This window comes from Podarcis gaigeae (assembly GCF_964106915.1).
Source record: "Podarcis gaigeae genome assembly, chromosome: 8".
Taxonomy (NCBI): Eukaryota; Metazoa; Chordata; class Lepidosauria; order Squamata; family Lacertidae; genus Podarcis; species Podarcis gaigeae.
In genome coordinates, this window is record NC_139684.1 from 66,905,695 (window position 1) to 66,926,472 (window position 20,778).

Sequence of the window (20,778 nt, forward strand, 5' to 3'; positions counted from 1 at the left end):
TTCCGGCTGCCTCCTGCCTTAAAGGGGCCGCGAGCAATTAGTGCTTTTGCTCCCCACGACCATAATGTGGGGGAGCTCGGATTTAACTTTGTTGGGGAGGTGGGCGGAGGCGGGTGGGGCTCGGCTTGCAACCCTTGGGGAAATTGGTCGGTGCGAGGCGGGTGGTGGTCGGGAGCCGGTAGTCGCTTCTCAGCTGCACCAGCCGCAACGGGGCCGCCAGAATAGTATCGTTGCTTTTGCCATTATTCGTTATTCTTCGTCCAAAGCAGCGGGTAAAAAGTAACACGCAAAACTCCTGACACCTCACTGCTTGCATGTATTTCTTACTTCGTTAAGGCCGCAGTCAGATGCAAGGGAGTATCTTGGGAGTAAGAGCCCCTTGAACCCAACGGGCTCTTACTCCCTGATAAACATACATAGGGCGTAGCTGCCCCACCTCCCATCCACAAAAGTTATTGAAAAGCATTGAAAGTACAGTACTAAATTAACTGAGGTTCTGCCCCTCCCCAGCAAAAGCCTGCCCCCCTGTGATGTTCCCTTTTTTTGCAACTCACTTCTACTCAAGAGTAGAAATTAATGAACTGAAATTCATGAACCCAAATTAGTCATGCCCATCATTTTAAATGGGCCGTGATCTCCCCCAAAAAGCACAACAACTTCAGGAATCTGAAGAAGTGTGCATGCACACGAAAGCTCATACTAATAACAAACTTAAGGTAAAGGTAAAGGGACCCCTGACCATTAGGTCCAGTCGTGACCAACTCTCGGGTTGCGGCACTCATCTCGCTTTATTGGCCGAGGGAGCAGGCATACAGCTTCCAGGTCATGACTAAGCTGCTTCTGGCAAACCAGAGCAGCACACGGAAACACTGTTTACCTTCCCACCAGAGCAGTACCTATTTATCTACTTGCACTTTGACGTGCTTTCGAACTGCTAGGTTGGCAGGAAATAACAAACTTGGTTGGTCTCTAAGGTGCTACTGGAAGGATTTTTTTAATTACCGGTATTTTTTTTACTACGGCAGACCAACACAGCTACCTACCTGTAACTAGAACTTTAGGAAGTAGACCTTGCAGAGGGTTTAGGGCTGCAGCCGCTTTTCAGCAATGGGAAGGATGATTATTTTCATTTTCATTTTTTTGTTATACTTGTATACTGCCCTTCATCTGAAGATCACAGGGTGATTCACAGCATAAAAATGCAAAACGAGAACACAAAATACATAAATAAGAAAAAGAACAAACCAATAAACCCCTCTTCCAGGAAGACATTTAAAAAGGCATAGAATGCTACCCAAAATTAGTAAGAGTTGGCCCATTGAAATGGATGGGCATGACTAATTTGGATTCATTAATTTCAGTGGGGTCTACTCTTGAGTAGAAGTGAGTTGCAAAAAAGCAACTGGATAATAGAACACCAAGCAAATCAAAAGATGCAAAAGAGTGAGTGAAGTCAAGCTAACTAAATAAATACTCGTATTTCTGTAATGTAGGTTTGAGAAAATTATAAAACCTTTACAAAGGATAAGTCTAGGAATATACGAGGGGCTATTTTTTGGGGGGGTCTAGATGATACCCATGGGTCCCTTTGAAACCTGTGATCCTGTATATGTTGGGTAGGATTTATAAGAAGAAACCAGCCAAACCAGTTCCTTTGCTCAGGACAGCAATACCTCAAGGACCACCTTTTTCCAAACAAACCCTGTGATAATCGTCTGAGGCCCTTCATGTCCTTCCATGAAACATCCAGAAGGTGGCAACATGAGAATGGACCTTTTCTGCAGTGGCTCCCCATTTGTGGAATGCTCTCCACAGCACCTTCATTACATATCTTTAGGTGCCAGGCGAAAACATTTCTCTATAATAAGGTCTTTGGCTAATTAACATTCTATGGCCTTTTAAATGTGTATTGGGGGGGTTGTTTTTGTTTTGTGTATTTTATGTTCTTGTTTTGCATTTTTCTGTTGTGAGCTGACCTATGATCTTCAGGCTTTATTTACTAAATATAGTAAATAAACAAATAAGCACATGAACCACTGGAGTCTTTGGCTCAGAGACTGGAATTGCACACAACAATGCAATAATAACAGAACAATTGCATGAGACTTCATGACTCTGAGGTGCAGACATGGATGTGATACTATATACAGCGTCAGCATTTCGGTGTTGTGAAGGCACAGAAGATGTATTGTCTCTTCCATAGGCCATGTATTCTTTATAAAGTTGGTAAATCTTTTCATTTAATTACATACAACCAGTACATCTCGAAGCACCATTCAGTTAAATACTATAGTTTCAGCCAATGCAGTGTTCCAAAGGAACTTTTCCACTTTGAGATCTTTAGGGCCACTTCTAATATTTAGACCAGGGGTGGGGAAACTCTGGCCCTCCTGATGTTGGGCTCCTCATTCCCATCAGCCCCAGCCAGTATGGCTAATGGGAAAGGATGGTGGGAGTCATAGTCCAATAACATCTGGAGAGACCACAGGTTTCTCATTTCTGCATTAGACACGAACTCAAAACTTCTGTTTCACCAAGCCTTGGGTTTCTTTTAGCTTCTACTATTTGCTATGCTGGGCTGTTTAAGCAGGTTTTTTAATTTTTGTTTTAGCCTGCCTTTGATAATTTGCTTTATGATTACTGCTATTATTCATGTTTTTTTAAAAGTGCGGCAATAATAATAAATCACATAGCTTCTTTTCTTTTGAATCAAAGGGAATGGCGCCTTTAAGATGTTGGTCAGGATGGCAAAGACACCAGAACGATCCTGTATCAATCTTGCTCTTTACCCATAACCAAATGTAATGGAGGGATTAATGGCTTAATCAACATGCAATTTGACAGCTTTTGTTTTGCTTTGTGGGACCCACCTCTTTTGCTGAATCTATACTGTTCTGTTCTAGCTGGAAGAGCTTAACTTGTTTTGTAGAGTTGTAACTGTGCATTTGTTTTCATAACTATATATTACATGGTAACCTGCCCTGGGTGTTTATGGTGAAGAGCAGGTAAGAAATCGTATTTTAAAAAACACCCATTCGCAAGGCTAAACTGGTGGTTGTGAAACTCTTCTCCCCACTGACCACCCAAAAGTTGCTGAGGGTCTTGGCAGACCACATCATGATTTTTCTGCCTCTTGCAGCAATTGCAGTGCACTGTGGTAGTTGCTGTATGAATTTTAATTTCATTTTTGCAGACGCACCGTAAACTAGCTTAATGAAGCTTGTCCACGGACCACAGTTTGGGAATTAACACCAGGGGAGGCTGGTCCATTGGTGTGAATGCGCCCTGACCCACCAACCACAGTCTGCCCTTAGCCAGCCCACATCTTTCTCCCTTCCTACTTGCAGCAAGTCCAGGGGTTTGTAATAGCTGTTGGCTTCCTCCCTCTCAGTCTCAGTGTTGCCCTTGTAGATTTCAGCAAGGAGGGAGGAGAACAGAACCAGAATTAGTTACAGATAGGCAGCCGTGTTGGTCTGCCATAGTCAAAACAAAATAAAAAAATTCCTTCCAGTAGCACCTTAAAGACCAACTAAGTTAGTTCTTGGTATGAGCTTTCGTGTGCATGCCAACTAAGACCAACTAAGTTAGTTCTTGGTATGAGCTTTCGTGTGCAGTATCTGAAGAAGTGTGCATGCACACGAAAGCTCATACCAAGAACTAACTAAGTTGGTCTTTAAGGTACTACTGGAAGGAATTTTTTAATTTTGTTTTGAGAACCAGAATTAGTTGACTCTGCCTGCCATTGGGTCTGGGTCTGGCTAGTAGTGGCACCGCCTATTGTTGGTCTCCACACCTTCCACCCTACCATTCCCATGAGTACTAGCCACTACTGGCTAATGGTGAGAGGTCAATTTGGCCCTCCCTCTCAGACACTGAAAGTGCATGTGAGGGATCACACTGTGTAGCCCCAACAGGTCAGCTATGCCTCCCCGGTTGTATGTTTGGGGATCATATGAAGGGAAATCTACACAGGGGGGGGGGGATCCTGGGCCACTCACGATCCCACCTCACATAAAGGAGCTCTGCACATCTACTCCTCAATATGCAATTAAATGTTCAATATGCAAGCTAGCCTTTGCCCTGCAACCCATTATTTCTTTGCAAGGTGGCCCACAAATCGTTGCTACTCAGCACAGGCAAAGCAAGTTATTTCGTTCTAAGGGACTTTTAGCAGGACGAATGTCATGACCACTTGATGGCGCCAAATGCCACCTGGCGTGCTGGGTGTCGGACGGACATCTGTTTACTGAAAAAGAGGGAATGCCAAGTTTTGAAAGTAGGCACTGCCAAGTATTAGACATTGAATAAAAGCAGTTTCAGGAAGCAGCTCCCAGTTTTACAGTGAGAGACGGAGAAGACCAGATATTTTATTTTCCATTCTGTTTGCAACCCTTTCTGTTGCTTTGGTTCCAGGAGAAGCAGAAGGATGCTAAAATCAGACAATGGCTGTACATACACTAACCCAGTTATAGCATTGAAATGCAGTTTTTCTTAATCCAAAATAGTTTGTGCTTGTCCTCAACATGCTAGCTCCAAGATAGCTCAATTGGTGGAGCATGTGATTCTTAGTCTCAGGGTCATGAGTTCAAGCCCCACGTTGGGCAAAAAGATTCCTGCATTGCAGGGGTCGGACTGGATCAATCTGCAACGAGCTTTTATTTTCAGAGTGAAACCAGTTTCTCAAGAAGCCCTATTCAGGAGTGGAAAAATATGCACCAGCTGATATGCACCTGTCCTGCCCCCCCCTTCATTATTTTTCTCTAGCCCAGCACGACATCTAGAGGTTTCTGCACTGGCTACCCCTGTTTTAAAGAACCGGCCATCCCCATACACTCAAAAGCGGGACTCAAAAGTTAGCTAAGTATACTAGCAGCACCAGTGGTAGCACCACAGGCAATACTACTGGTAGGCAAAGGCTAAAGGGAGCCCTGACCATTAGGTCCAGCCGTGACCGACTCTGGGGTTGCGGCGCTCATCTCGCTTTATTGGCCAAGGGAGCTGGCGTACAGCTTCCGGGTCATGTGGCCAACATAACTAAGCTGCTTCTGGCAAACCAGAGCAGCGCACGGAAATGCCATTTACCTTCCCGCCGGAACGGTACCTATTTATCTACTTGCACTTTGACGTGCTTTCGAACTGCTAGGTTCACAGGAGCAGGGACCGAGCAACGGAGCTCACCCCGTCGTGGGGATTCGAACCGCCGAACTGATCGACAAGTCCTAGGCTCTGTGGTTTAACCCACAGCGCCACCCACGTCCCTATAGTACTGGTACCTGGCAGGTAAACAAAGTACAGTGGTACTGTACCTCGGGTTACATACGCTTCGGGTTACATACCCTTCAGGTTACAGACTCCGCTAACCCTGAAATAGTGTTTCAGGTTAAGAACTTTGCTTCAGGATGAGAACAGAAATTGGGCTCCGGCAGTGCAGCGGCAGCAGGAGGCCCCATTAGCTAAAGTGTTGTTTCAGGTTAAGAACAGTTTCAGGTTAAGTACGGACCTCTGGAACGAATTAAGTACTTAACCTGAGGTACCACTGTATAGGTAAAAAATAGCACCGGTACCTGGCAGTACTGGTAACTCGTAGTGTGGAAGCAAATTTGAATCCTGCTGCCACTGAGTTCATGGTGAGCAGATAGATTCTGAATACCTATAGAAGGGGAGGTGCTGAGACTTTTGGACGCAGACACACCAGATGTGCAAACCGCCCAGCCTCCCTCTCTTTGCACTCCCCCCCCCCCACGGTGCTATATATGTCAGTGAGAGGAGGGGCGGTAATCCCCCTCCCCAGCCTCCCACACGCGATTTCCCTGCCTGCTGGTGGGCACAGCCCGCCAGATAGATCTTGCCGGGGGGAGGGCTGGGCTGGGGGAGTCCCTGCCCGGTGATTGGCTCTTCCGCGGGTTTCAGTAGCCCTGGCCGGGCTCGGCGCCCGCAGCCAATCGGGAGGCGGGGACTGTGGGGCTCGGGAATGCCGCGGCGCTGGTGGAGGCGCCGGGTGTGGAACGAGCGGCGGGCTGAGCTCGCGCGCATCCTGGGCGCCGCTCCGTTTCGACGATGCGCCCGGCGCTGCGCGCGCTCGGGCTCCTCCAGCTGCTCCAGCACCTGGATCTCGCCAGCGGCCAGACGGGTAAGTGGCCGAGGCGGCAGAGGGACTGGGAGCCGGGCTGGGGAACTCCTGCGGGTGGGACGCCGTCCGGGTAGGACTTGGCAGAAGGGGCAAGGAGTTGGGAGAGGCGGCGGCGGGAAGCCAAGCCAACATTGTAAATGCTAAGTGAAGCGACGCCTGTTGCCGACACAAGAAAGGACGATCCATAAGACCGATAAGCGCACAGTCTTGAAATCGGGGGGCTCTTCCAGGCTCCTTCGCTGCTTTCGGGAGGGCTGCAATCTTACATGGCAAATTCCGGTCGCACAATTGCATCCTGATGGGGAGATCTTGTGCAACAAACCCGCTTCTCGAAAACATCCGATTTTGTTTTGTTTTTATGCCTGAGCGGGGATAAGGAAAGCGGCTGCTGGGAAGCCTGGGACGTCCGTGCAGTGATGCAACCTCCTCTAACCTCCCTGTAGTAGGTTGGATGCTCATTTCATGGAATCATAGAACTGTGTAGAGTTGGAAGGGATCCCGAGGGTCATCTAGTCCAACCCCCTGCAATGCAGAAATGTCGACTGAAGCATCCATGAAAACCTCCAAGGAAGGAGGGGTTTCAATACACAACCAACGTCCTCCCTGCAATGGATTCAGGGCGACTGCTGACTAAACAGGCTGTCTGGAAGCAACCTGAGATGGAGATCCTGTGGCCAGGATGACAGCTCTCATCATCCCTGATCACTGACTACTCTGTCTGGGGCTGAACATCAAGGGCCACAGTTTGTCCCTATCCTCCTCCTCCCCACTGCCGAGTTCTCCAAGGGCAAAGCTGAAACTAAGGTGGAGGAAGTTGAGAGCCAGTGCCTCCACCCCACTAGGACTGGCTGCAAGGGAAGAGGTAGGGGCCGACTGAGACTGGTGGAGCACTGCCCCCCTTTGTCCAAATGAGTCTCCATGGGCTAATTGTTAGAATAAACTTGCTTTGCAAAGTGGTGGACACTCCTTCACTGGAGGGGCTTTTTAAGCAGAATCTGGATGGCTGTTTTTCAAGGGTGCCCTTGTTGTATCCTGCATTGCAGTTATTTTTTTTAAAATATTTATTGAAGTTTCCAATTAATACAAAAAAATAAACATACACAAAAAAAGAAATAATAAAAATACAAAAATACAAAAACAAAAAGAACAGTTAAAACAAATGTAATTTCCATTACTCATTTCCATTAACTTGTTTCCCAGACCTCCTCTCACCTCCCCCTTTTGTATTCCAGTTCAAGTTCTTAATTCAGCAAATCCTTATTATAACTTATTGTAACTTATTACTCAACCTCTACATTACAGCTGGTAACCACTTAATTTTTATCCAACATCACACTAATGTCCATTAATTTTATAATGCCTCTGCAGATAGTCTTTGAATTTCTTCCAGTCTTCCTCCACCGTCTCTTTTCCCTGGTCTCGGATTCTGCCGGTCATTTCAGCTAGTCCCATATAGTCTATCACCTTCATCTGCCATTCTTCCAGAGTGGGTAGATCTTGCGTCTTCCAGTACTTCGCAATGAGTATTCTTGCTGCTGTTGTTCCTGCATTGCAGTTCTTGCCCAGAGCAAGGAACTGAACCAGACGAACTCAGAACCCTCTCCCAACTCTAGCGGTACTTGTCAGCTGAGTTTCACCCAGAGCAGACCCACAGAAATGAATGAACAGGACTAAGTTAGGCCCATTCCTTTCAACAGATCCCCTCTGAGTGACACTGAGTTGTGTACTGCCCTATGTTTCTTTGTTATCCAGAAGACATGGTTCGGTGGCAGTAAGTTTCACCCATGGGTGGGGTGGGGTGGGGTGAGCCAGAAGTGGTAGACCAATCATTTTTGCAGGTGGGAGTCCTAATGACAATGTCACAAGTGTGTGAGCCAGTCTCTAGGTTCCGTTGGTCAAAGTGTGCATTTAAAAAGACTCTTTTCTACTCTTCCATAGATATAGGAATAAGAATGGGATAGGATTTAGCATGGCATCTTCGCCCCTCGTGTCCCTTTTTAAGGATTGCCAGAGCACCTTCCCGGAAGTTGCGTTGGCAAGCTTTGCCAGGGAAACATGGGGCAAAGCATCTTTGCCCCGCATGTCCTTTCACAAAGATGAGTTGGGTGGCGATGGGTGGGCGTGGGATGGCGGACAGAGTTGGGTTGGGGAGGGCATCGCATATGTGACGTCGTGCACACGCAGCACTGCCCCCCCCCATTGGGTGCATTTCGGCACTGCTGGAACCTGCCCATCCTATTGGGGAAATGTGCGACGCAGGTCTGCAGCCATGACTATGGGGCGATAATTTCCCAGCCCAGCCTTTGCCAACCTGGGGACGTCCAGATGCTTTGGACTACAACTCCCATCAGCCGTAGCCAGCACTCCCTCCCATCAGCTGATGGCGGTTGTAGTCCAAAACATCTGTGGGGACTCAGCTTGGTGAAGTTGCTGGCCTAGGCTCTCATTCCAGATGGCAGCACTAAGAGGATCTGTGGAGCTTAGGGTTAAACAGCTGGGCAAATCTTAGAGGCTTCTGCCTGCAGTCCCTGTTTTCTTATTCCTGTTCCCTTCAAAGCTTGTAAGCTCATTTGCAGAGCTGCACAGCTCAGTGAATGATACTCAGCTGCAATCCCACACAACGAACTAGGGGTGGGGAACCTATCACCCTCAAATCTTGCTGGACTATGGCTGCATACACACCATTCATTTACAGCACATCTCCCAAGAAGCCTGGGAGCTGTAGTTTAGTCTTCAGAGAGCTACAATTCCCAACAGCCTTAATAAAACTACATTTCCCAGGATCCTTTTTTTTTTGGGGTGGTGGGGTGAAGTGTGCTTCATGTGTATCATGTAAAGACAACCTATGTCTCCCATCATCCCTGATAACTGTTTGTAGCTGATGGAAACTGCAACAAGTTACGCGGAGCCATGGATTCTCCTGCCCCTGCTATGCACACTTACCTGGAAAGTGTTGACTCCTGAGTCTTGGGCAGCAGAATGGCATAGATGGGGAAGCCTGGCCCCTTCTCTAGCTGGTCTTTTGGACCCATTCCAGGCCACCCACCCTGTTCACACTTGTCATGAGTGTTTTCATCTGGCAGGAGCATGTCTTAGAACTCTGATAATGTCTCTTGGTTGCCTGGATGGAGGAGAGAGAGAGAGAGAGAGAGAGAGAGAGAGAAGGGGGTGAGCATGTGTCGTAGAAACCAGCTTACCATACAAAGATAAAATTCACATCCATTGCTGTCATAGATTGGTTGGATGCAGAGGAACAATATTTATTTATTTATTTATTTGGGACGCAGGTGGCGCTGTGGGTTAAACCACAGAAGGTCGGCAGTTCGAATCCCCTTGACAGGGTGAGCTCCCGTTGCTCGGTCCCAGCTCCTGCCCACCTAGCAGTTTGAAAGCATATCGAAGTGCAAGTAGATAAATAGGTACCACTCCGGCGGGAAGGTAAACAGCATTTCCTTGCGCTGCTCTGGTTCGCCAGAAGTGGCTTAGTCATGCTGGCCACATGACCCGGAAGCTGTACGCCGGCTCCCTCGGCCAATAAAGCGAAATGAGCGCCGCAACCCCAGAGTCGGCCATGACTGGACCTAATGATCAGGGGTCCCTTTACCTTTTTATACACCACTATTTGACTGTAAAAGAAACCTCAAAGCGGTTTACAAAGAGGTGGGTGCTGGTGGGCGGATAAAATTATAGGTGGAAGAAAAACAGTTTAAAACAACAAGTTGAATAATTCTGAAAGACTTTAAAGCAGCAATAAACTTTGAACGAAGCAATCTCTGCAAGATGGTTTGCAGTTCCTGTTGAAAGTTTTCAGGCTGAATTTCAGCTGTCTGGAAATCTTCTGTTCAATAAAGTCTGACATGTTTGTGCTTCTCAAGTTGAAGCTATGCAGTCTACAGTCAGAAGTAAGCACCACTGAGTTTAAGGGAAGCAGAGGAAATGGCATAGGACTACAGCCAGTCATGCTGATCCTAATAAATTGGGTATTGTGCTATGTGCTGCTGTTGCACCTCTCTCTCTCTCTCTCTCTCTCTCTCTCTCTCTCTCTCTCTCCCTTGCATTTTTGTACCCTTCCACAAAGAAGTCGGTCCCTTAGTATTCTAGAGTTGATGCCCATGCAAATAGGACTGCTTTAAATTGATGCTTGTGCTCATCCAATGGCTTTACAAAGAACTTACAACTTTAATAGGTGAGGAGGAGGATTTCAGCATCACCAGCAACCATAAGAAGACAATAGATACTCCTGATAGGTATAGATGTCTAGTACACACACACACACAACTGAGCCAGTATAGAGATGATCTTCACATCACTTCTGGGAAGCACAGCAAATAAATTGCAAAATAACCCTTCTATATACTCATCTCAAAAAAACGAAACAAGCACAGCGGCCATGATGAAATCTTATTCCTCTGTGTCTCTCTGTGTGTGTAAAATATTATTTCTGAGGTTTTAGGTCTTAATCCAAAAGTAAGGACTCCCCACCCCCATCCCCCCGGTAGCATCTGTTGTATTTTGTCTTCTCCACATCCTGTTGAAAAATATACCGCCTGGAATTTGCTGACCAACATGGTAATGTCTTCCTGCTGAATGAGCTCCAGAAAAATGCAATGACTTGTGCACTGGGAACCTTCAGTATCTGAGTTGTGTCTAATTTCTTTATAAGTGGTTTTTTGCTTACGTTGTTTGCCAGTGAAATTTCCTGGGAATTGTGACTCCCTCTTCTAACTTGGAATTTCCCGCTGCTTCCCTCCAACATAGTTATGAAAAGTGTTTTGGTTTTTTTTGGAGGGGGGGCAGATGTTGTTAATGCCAGGTCAGGGATGTAGCAGCCATCCATCCATAAGAGCAGATCCAGAAAATGAGAGGATGGGCTGTATCACTACTGCTGTTATCATCTAGCAAGCTTGTACCCAGCATTGCTCGGAAATTCTACGACACTAAAAAAAACCACTCCAGTTTTGAAATCAGTGGTTAAAATCAGAGCAGTTGTGAAAGGTTCAGTCCTTCATCTTGATTCACAGTGGTGTGCAAATGTATCCAAACATAGAGAGAAACCTGCTCCTTGATATCAGAAAGCATCATTTGTCTTAAAAAGTGTCCAAATGCATAGTCTCTGAAAAATTGGCTTGTTTTGCCTTTGGAGCAACAATTTTAAGGAGTAAAGTTTGGGGGATGAGAAGTTAAATTCTTCATGGGAGCAAACTCTTATCTGACAGAATGTCTGGTTTTAATAACTGTTTTAATTTTGGAATGTATTTTATTCTGTTTTATTTAGTTTATATTTTATAATGGCTTTGTTGCATAGCAACAAACAACTTTCCAAAATATGTACTGCAGTATATTTCATTTATGAATGGCTTCCCACGAGGCACCCCAAAGCAATTTGCACTACAATAAAAACGTATATAGAAAAGCCTGCATGTGTGAAAACGGTTTAAACATTTGCATATATATAAAAAAAACCAATTAAAACCAATTGTAAACAGTTTAACCACAACAACATAGATATAAAATAAATTCAGATCCACACAGATACCAACTTTATCTGACTTTGGGCCACTGCAAAAAAAAAAAAAAAAAAATCAGGGGCAAAGGCTGAGTAAAAGGTGCCAAGGCAGGAAAGGGGAGGCTCAGAGCCACAAGCAGGCACCTATGTTTTTAGACATGCATACTCCGCTGCCACCACAAATCTGCCCCCACAACCTGATGATTGTTCAAGCATGGGAGAAACCCTCCATCCCACTGCAGGGCTTCCTTTCTGCAGAATTGCTTACAGCTTTCTATAAGATTTTGAACAAAAGAGAAAGGTGGGAGGAATCCACTGTTCACACCTGGCTGATGCCCATTGGTACTGGTAAGGTGGAAACAGTATGTGGAGCCAGAGCCTCAAGCATCCATGGCAGATGGCCATCCCACCTCTGCTTAAAAGCCTCCAAGGAAAGAGTGTCCGCAACCTCCCAGGTTGTCTGGAAGCTACTCTCAGCAGCCTCAGACTGCATAGCCAGTGGTCAGGAATGATTATAGTCCAACATCTGGGGACAGCTAAAGAACACTGGGAGATGGTAGCAGGACTGTGGGTTGGGCTGGCATGGACTAACTGGGTGACAACCTGCTGGCTCCCTCCCCAAGCTCAGACCCCTTATCTCTCCATGCCCCCCCAAACAGTTCTCAGAGCATAACCAAATCAGCCACCTCTTGTTTCTATATTGCTTTGTATTTTAAAAAAACAATTTCTTGTGTTGCGCTCATTATCAAGCACTCGTTATCCGGTCTAGTTTTCCTGCTGGTGTTCTTCCACTGTTTTTCTCCCCCATCCCTGCTGAACGCAGGCAGAGTAAATACTTTATTGGACCTTTCATCTTCATGCATTTGCCAGAGAGAGCGCGTCCACCCGCAATGTTGTACAGCTAAGAAGGAAGCCGATAACCAGCAAAGCCAGAAACTTGTGGAATTGTAGGAAATCTTTGGCCAAGCAGATTACCCTCTCCCTCTCCCAGGCCCTTGATTAAACTCTAACCCGACTCATAATCTCATTCATCTGCATCTTCAATCAGGACAGTGGGCAATAGTCTAAAACCAATTCCCATAAATACCTTACTCCCCCACCAAAGACAATTATGTTGATACACACACACACTGCCTTTTGCTTAAAAAAAATAAGTAGATGGACCGATGATCAGATAGGAGACAGAACTGAGAGCACACTGAATGCTCTTACCTGTCAAAGGGATCATGTGTAATCCAAGATTTTATATCTCTAAACTTGATAAAGCACCACAGCTCTGCATTAAAACAATGTAAGTATTGCATACTAAAAGACTGTCCTCTGTAAGCAAGTTGCAACTGATGGAATGACAAAGGTGTACTTTAACAGGTCATGCCCTGTGTTTTAATCATTGAATCATCTGATGCAGCCTTCTCCAACCTGGTGAACTCCAGATATTATTCAACTCCACCTCCCATCAGCCCCAGCCAGGGTGGCCAATTGTCAGGGATGATGGGAGTTGTAGTCCATGAACATAGGAAGGCTACCTTCTACTGAGTCAGAGCACTAATCTATCTAGCTCAGCTTTGTCTGTATTAACTGACAGTGGCTCTCCAGGTTTTCAGGCCGTGGGGAATTTTCCACCTCTATCTGGAGATGCTGGGGGGTTGAACATGCAGAACAGAAGCCGTGTCACTGAGCTCCCACCCTTCCCCTTCTGAATGGCCACAGGTCAGTGGCAGAACATCTGGAGGGCCTTAGCTTCCCCACCCTCAAATTAGAGAACCCCTGTCGAAAGGGTAGGAGAGAAACACAATATCCCATTTTTCCTTAACCATCCTGTTTGGGAGAAGGATTATGTGGCTTTCAAAGCTGCAACCAGGTACCCGCTTCATTTGGGAATAAGCCCCGATGTACGAATAAACAGGATCTTATCTAGATCTCCGATCAAGTTGACCGAGGCCTGGACCAACCATGTGATGGTGGGGGAGTAGAGTGGGCTTTGATATATTCCTAGCCAGTTGCATTTTTAAATAAAATGATGGGGTTTATGTTCTAAGAGGCTAAAAGGAATTGGAGGAGAAAATTAAGCAAACTGAGGGTTTGTGTTGCCGCTTTTCCCTGAGAAAATTTGCAATTTAGTGCTGAATGGTCACTGCAGTAGATAATTATGGGAGAGCAGAAAGATGAAGGTAGTTGATCCCAGCTAAGCCAATAGAGGGGGCCTTACTGAGTGCTAGAACATCCTCTTTGCTTGCAGAAGGTCCCAGGTTCAAGACTGGGAAAATGAGACTGGAGGTGGTAGGAACATCGTGCGCTATTGGTCCATTTAGCTCAGTACTGTCTACACTGACTGGCAGCAGCTCTCCAAAATTTTAGGCAGCATTCTCTCCCAGGCCTAGTGAGAGATTCTGGGGTTCAAACCTGGGATTTTCTGCATGCAGAACAGATGCTATCCACCATCAAGCTATGGCCCTTTCTCTTAATTTCCCCCATCATGACTAGTAGTCTACTGTCATGACTAGTAGTCTACAGTAGACTGCTAGTAGTCTATGGGAAACCTGGACTTTGAAAGTCATCTAGTCTTCCTTGCTGTATCATACTGTATTGTTTTAATTAGTGTTTTTATAGTTGTTCTGATTTTGAGTGGAGTGCCCTACCTGGGTGGATGGAGCAGCCAAGTAATTTCGTTGTCCCCGAGAGGGGGCAATGACAATAAAGATATTATTATTATTATTATTATTATTATTATTATTATTATTATTATTACTAGCCATGCAGCCTGCAAAGGATCAGGTAACAAGTGATGGAGAAGCTGCCGGTTAGAGTGGGCAATTCCTGAGTAGCCGGACAGATCATTTGACATGATGCAAAGCAGCTTCCTGACGTGCTTGGCACTCAGTACTTAGTGCTGGTGTACATCAGTCTTATCTCCTCGCCTTCCAGGGGATGGTTGCGGTCACTCGACGCTGACGCCTTACAGTGGGACTCTGACTTCCAAGAACTACCCTGGCACTTATCCCAACTTCACGTCTTGCGAGTGGAGAATCCGCGGAGCTGCGGGGAGCTCCCTCAGCCTGATCTTTGGAGACATGGACATTGAAGCTTCAGAGCAATGCAAATCCGGCTTCCTATTGCTTTCTTCCCCATCGGATGGAACTCGCTTCGGTAAGGACAAGCGTTTGACTTCTCGGTCGTAAGGATCTCAGGAGTCATGGACAGCTTGGGGTCATGGGAGTGGAGTACACTCTGCAGTGGGGTCAGGAAGGGGAAACGGCACGCATCCTTTTCACATGGAGGTAGGAGGGAAAGACGGTGGCTCCGTGGGAGAGCATCTGCTCTGCCTGCAGAGGAGCTCCAAGTTCAGATCCTGGCAACTCCAGGTAGGACTAGGAATGTTCCTTCCCGGAAACCCTAGAACAGGGGTCAGCAAACTTTTTTAGCAGGGGGCCGGTCCACTGTCCCTCAGACCTTGTGGGGGGCCGGACTTTATTTTGGAAAAAAAATATGAACGAATTCCTATGCTCCACAAATAACCCAGAGATGCATTTCAAATAAAAGCACACATTCTACTCATGTAAAAACACCAGGCAGGCCCCACAATAATCCAGAGATGCATTTTAAATAAAAGGGCACATTCTACTAATGTAAAAACGCGCTGATTCCCAGACCATCTGTGGGCCGGATTTAGAGGGCAATTGGGCTGGATCCAGCCCCCGGGCCTTAGTTTGACTACCCATGCCCTAGAAAGCCACTACCAATCAGTGCAGACCAATGGTCTTCAACCAGTCCAGACCTGAGACTCCCACATTCATGTATCCCCTTCCGATTTATGCTTAATAGCACTAGCAAGGCACGGTATTAATCTCAAAATAGCAATTCACAGGGCTATGTACAAGGGTCTGCCTTAGCATTGCCACTAAATGAAAAGCAGCAAGGAACTTCCCCTCTGACCTAACCCTGTATCCAGTACTGGATTTACGTATAAGCTAAACAAGCTATAGCTTAGGGCCCCACTCTCTTGGGGGGCCCCCAAAAAAAAGAAAAAGGGAAAAAACCTGGATGTACATTTCCAAAATATAAGATAAAAAACAAATAAAATAAAACCTACAAACAGCAACAGTGTTTTGTGTTGTGGAGGCTCCTATGATGTAAGTAATGGGCCCCGCCTGCTAGCCTGCTCCCTAAAATATCACTCGTTTGCTCATTTCTATATATAGTGGTACCTCGGGTTACAGACGCTTCAGGTTACAGACTCTTCAGGTTACAGACTCTGCTAACCCAGAAATAGTACCTCAAGTTAAGAACTTTGCTTCAGGATGAGAACAGAAATCTCGTGGCGGCAGTGGGAGGCCCCATTAGCTAAAGTGGTACCTCAGGTTAAGAACAGTTTCAGGTTAAGAATGGACCTCCAGAATGAATTAAGTTCTTAACCCGAGGTACCACTGTATAGGATGCCTACATTCTGCATGTGCAAATGCTTTTAGATACCTATGAGGTCCATAAATTACCATAGAGCATATATTCAACACAAAAAACAGCGGCAATTTGTTGTTGACAAAGGACAGCTGGACATATAAAGGGCCTCATTACCTTCAGTAGCTTAGGGCCTCATCAAACCTAAATCCAGCCCTGCCTATGTCTGGTTGCAGGGAGAGGGGTGAGTGTGATGTGGGCCATCTCACCTGCTAAAGCCAAGCTCCTGCCATCACTTCCTGGGCCCCCGGTTATTGCTATGATGGCAACTGCTGTGCATCCAAGCTACCCACCACAGTGGGCCCTTATTCAGTCTCGTCCCCAGCATATTTCTATTCTGGGAGAAGTCTAAAAAGCCACAGAAATGGACTAAAACATGAGCAGAGAGTGTCCCTGCTCCATAGAAACACATATAGACTGGCATGGCTATAGGGAGGAATATGGCTGGCCCGAAATCTTGCCTTTCTCCTGCTATTTTCTTACAACAATTTAAAATTCAATCTTAAATACAGTTAAAGCGCATTATTGTCCCAGGAATAGAGTGGCTTTCCCCCACTCCCTTATCTGCTTGGAAAAGCGAGAGGAGCTCAGTGAAACGAACCGGTCTTTTCCATCTCTGATTTCTATGGCCATTCAGACAGAAGAAGGGGAAACGTTGAATGATCTCCTGGCTGACCCTCTCATGTGTCGCTCTGGCAGAGCACAAAGGGGCCTTCTCTTTGCAATATACACTTGGAGCTCCTGGGCCCTTGTCCCTTCTTTGCTTCCTTGGCTGACAGTTCTTTTCCTGCTGCATCCTATAATTAACTTTGCTTCCTCTTGGCATGGGGACTTGCCCACCCTTTCCCTCACCCCTTGCCTCTCCAACTCCATCACCTCCGATTCCTGGCAGAGGCTGCTTTCACTTGATTCTTTGGGAGAGAGGGTTCCTGGAAGACATTTCCAAAGGTCATCCTTCCTGGCTAGCTTGCGTGCCTCCTTCCTTCTTTCAGTTTCCCTCTCTACAGGCTGCTTCAAGGCCCATCCAATCTCCCTTTAAATCCATAAAATCTCTCCTAGGAAATCCTGAAAACATTTCAAGCACTGCTCCGGGGGGGGGGGGGGGCAAACTTAATGATCTGGCGCAAGTGCCCACACACACACACACACCTGCTCCTTTCCTCCATGTGGCCCATTTCCCATGCAGATACAGTGGTACCTCGGGTTACATACGCTTCAGGTTACATATGCTTCAGTTACATACGCTTCAGGTTACAGACTCCGCTAACCCAGAAATAGTTCTTCAGGTTAAGAACTTTGCTTCAGAATAAGAACAGAAATTGTGCTCCAGCGGCGTGGCGGCATTGGGAGGCCCCATTAGCTAAAGTGGTGCTTCAGGTTAAGAACGGTTTCAGGTTAAGAACGAACCTCCGGAACGAATTAAGTACTTAACCCGAGGTACCACTGTATATAAAAAGGCAGATTTGTATTTGCCACCGCCCCCATCCTTTTTTTTCTTCAAATTTGCATTTTATTTATTTGTTAACATTCTTATATTACATCAGTAAACATTTTCATATTACTTTATAGGACTTACTATAATATAATTTCCAACATGTTTACAAAAATTATATACAAATTTTATATACCTAGAAAGAAAATGAAACAAAAAAGAAAGAACAAAGAGAAAAAACAAAAACAACCCCGCCCCCAAATCATATACATACCAACACACTAGATTTCCTGTCTTTCCCATGGTATATTCCTTTTTTACAAATGAATGTACTCTTAATATTGTATGTTTCTTTACATATTATCTAATACATTCCTTTATCAATATGTGCTCTTAGTCTTATTTCTCAACTCAGTCTCACTCCAACGTCAGTCAAATGCTAGCATAGATAGCGAACCTTTACTGTATTTTTGGACATATGTTTTGTATCTATCCCACTTTTCCATAAATTTTTGTTTTGAATTGCCTCTCAGGGTATTTGTTAACTGCGCCATTTCAACAAATTCTTGTAGCTTGTAATGCCAGTCCATTATTGTCGGGGCTTCTTGTTCTTTCCACCCCTTTGCCAACAAAGTCCGAGCTGCGGCCGTTGCATATAAGAATACCTCCCTAAAAAGCATTGTTGGCAGGGACATCCCGAAGGCCTTTAGGGCCCCCCATCCTATCACTTGATCCTGTTCTGGTCTAGGACATTACACTTGAATGAACACACAGACTCCTTTTCAGCCTATAGCTGTGCACATGTGTGAAGAAGCTTTAAAGTGGGCATGGAGGTGCCTCCATACAGATGTTTAATGTGGACTCGGTGCCGCTCATTCCTGCACTTTTTTATGGCTTAAAAACTGTGGGATGTGATACATAAGTAACAGTCAAGTACAACATTCCTTGTTTTCCTAGAGTGGACATGCAGGGGAATGTTTGGTCCAGCCAGTCAAAAACTTCCTGTTTCCTCCTGGCTGGGACATAGTTCCTTTGCATGTGACTAGAGGTGGGCATGACCTTACCTGCACAGGTAACAAAAGGACAAGGCATGCAGCACAGACCCTCTCTTTGACTTCCTGTGTCGTTGGAGCAGCAGCTTTTAGCTAGAATTGCTCTGTTGGCTCTCAGCCAACAGAGGACACTGGGACTATCTCCATATGGGACAGATCCACATTTATATACTTTGTAACTAAGTCTGCCTTCAGGGATCCAACTGTGAAATTATGATGTGAGTAAACTTATTTTATATACTTTATACAAGATTGTAGCGTGTTTATTCTTTTAAGGGAACTTACCAGGAATCTAATATTGAACAAGCCTTCAACCAGCTATCTGCTATGCATTTAAAAGGGGAATGTAAAACTCTGCTAAGTTATAGAACTCGCTAGCGCAAGTTAGGAAGGATATTAATAAACAATATATCATCTCCTGCCTCCCTGAACATTCCCACAAAAAACTGCAATGAAGGAGAGACCATCACATCACCTTCCACTGTCAAACAGCTCTTAATGTCAGAAAGTTATTCCTAATATTTAGTCAGACTCTTCTTTCTTGTAGCTTGAATCCATTGGTTTGGGTCCTGTCCTCCAGAGCAGGAGAAACCAAGCTTGCTCTATCTTCCATGTGATAGCCCTTTCAATATTTGAAGATAGCTACCCTATCACCTCTCAAGTACCGTATTTTTCGCCCTATAGGACGCACTTTTTCCCCTCCAAAAATGAAGGGGAAATGTGTGTGCGTCCTATGGGGCGAATGCAGGCTCTCGCTGAAGCCTGGAGAGTGAGAGGGTTCGGTGCGCACCGATCCCTCTCACTCTCCAGGCTTCAGGAAGCTCTCCGTAAGCCTTGGGAGCCCGGCACGACTTCCCGCTGGGCTCCCAAGGCTTGCGGACAGCAGCCTGTAGCCCGAAACCCAGGGAGCAGAGCGGAGCGCGCCCCGGGCTTCGGGCAGATATCCGCAAGCCTGGGGAGCCCAGCGCGTCTTCCCGCTGGGCTCCCAAGGCTTGCAGATAGCAGCCTGTTCTGGGGGCTGGGGGAAGCTTGGGCTTCCCCCACCCCAGCCCCGCACCTGGGGGGGCAATAATTTTTTTTCTTTATTCCCCCCCAAAAAAACTAGGTGCGCCCTATGGGCCGGTGCACCCTATAGGGCGAAAAATACTATTCTCTTCTCCAGGCTAAACATACCCAACTCCCTAAACTGTTCTTCATAAGGCTTGATCTCCAAACCTTTTATCATCTTGGCTGCCCTCCTCTGCGCACCTTCCAGCTTGTTAACATCCTTCCTAAAATGTGATGCCCAGAACTGGGCACACGACTCCAAGGGGAGCCTCACCAAGGAAGAATACAATGGTGTCTGCATGAAGATGCCATCTTAAACTTCCCCACCCTACCCCATTTAATCCGGATTTACTGTTTCTGTGCTGTTTCTTTGCTTATTGGATTTTCCACAGGAACATTAAATCCAGATTAAACGGAAAATAATATGGGGCGTCGTTTTGATGAGGTTGATGTTGTGTGGATGCTGTGCAAAGCTTGCTTGGGTTAATACATAAATGTTCACTGTATTCCTTTTGATGCCTACAGAAAACATTTTTGTTTAGGCAAGCCTATCCAGACAAGTGGAAGTTCCATGTGTTTTATTCCTTGTTAGTTAGCGTTGATTTATGTTATCTTTTTAAATATTAAAAAAACCTGCTTCTAACAAACCTGTTTTTAATCAAGAATGTCAACGTCTTATTTTATATTGTTGTAAGGTGTTTAGAAGGTTTTTCATTATTTAGTCAATAAAACTAATTGGCATCATCAGTGAGGTATATCTTCATCGTCAGTGAGGTACCTTCATCGTCAGTGAGGTATATCGTCAGTGAGGTATATCTTGAAGTTGAAGAGGTATATCCTTACCTGTTCCTCCTCCGGGAGATCAGAACATGATGAACGGAGAGCGCAAGAGACATGATTAGAGTCGCCGCTGAAAAAAATAAATAAATAAAATAAAACTAATTGGCAGAAGGTTTTTCTTCTTTCTACAATCAAGTGGTATATACATTTTGTTAAATAAACAAAAAATGAGCAGCACTGACCCTACAATAAATTGTTATGTGCCCATGGAATTTGAATTCCCACAATGAATTAATTTTCTTTTTTAAAAAATTATTTATAATTTTCATTTATCTAAATTACAACTATTATTTAACCATAGTCTTAACATTTTCAA

The 20,778-nt window shown here is 45.5% G+C and overlaps 1 protein-coding gene across 2 annotated transcripts in view; it reads left to right on the plus strand.

The window, feature by feature from the left end:
• The first annotated feature begins 5,794 nt into the window (after positions 1 to 5,794).
• LOC310849881 (discoidin, CUB and LCCL domain-containing protein 1-like) overlaps positions 5,795 to 20,778 on the plus strand; it is a 41,758-nt gene continuing 26,774 nt past the window's right edge. The window contains exons 1-2 of one of the 2 annotated variants that reach the window (XM_083750771.1): positions 5,795 to 6,130; positions 14,562 to 14,783. In XM_083750771.1, coding sequence (XP_083606897.1) covers positions 6,058 to 6,130; positions 14,562 to 14,783 — 295 coding nt within the window. In that variant the 5' untranslated portion in view covers positions 5,795 to 6,057. The remainder of the gene's footprint in view (positions 6,131 to 14,561; positions 14,784 to 20,778) is intronic. The other variant, XM_083750772.1, reaches the window with a different exon arrangement.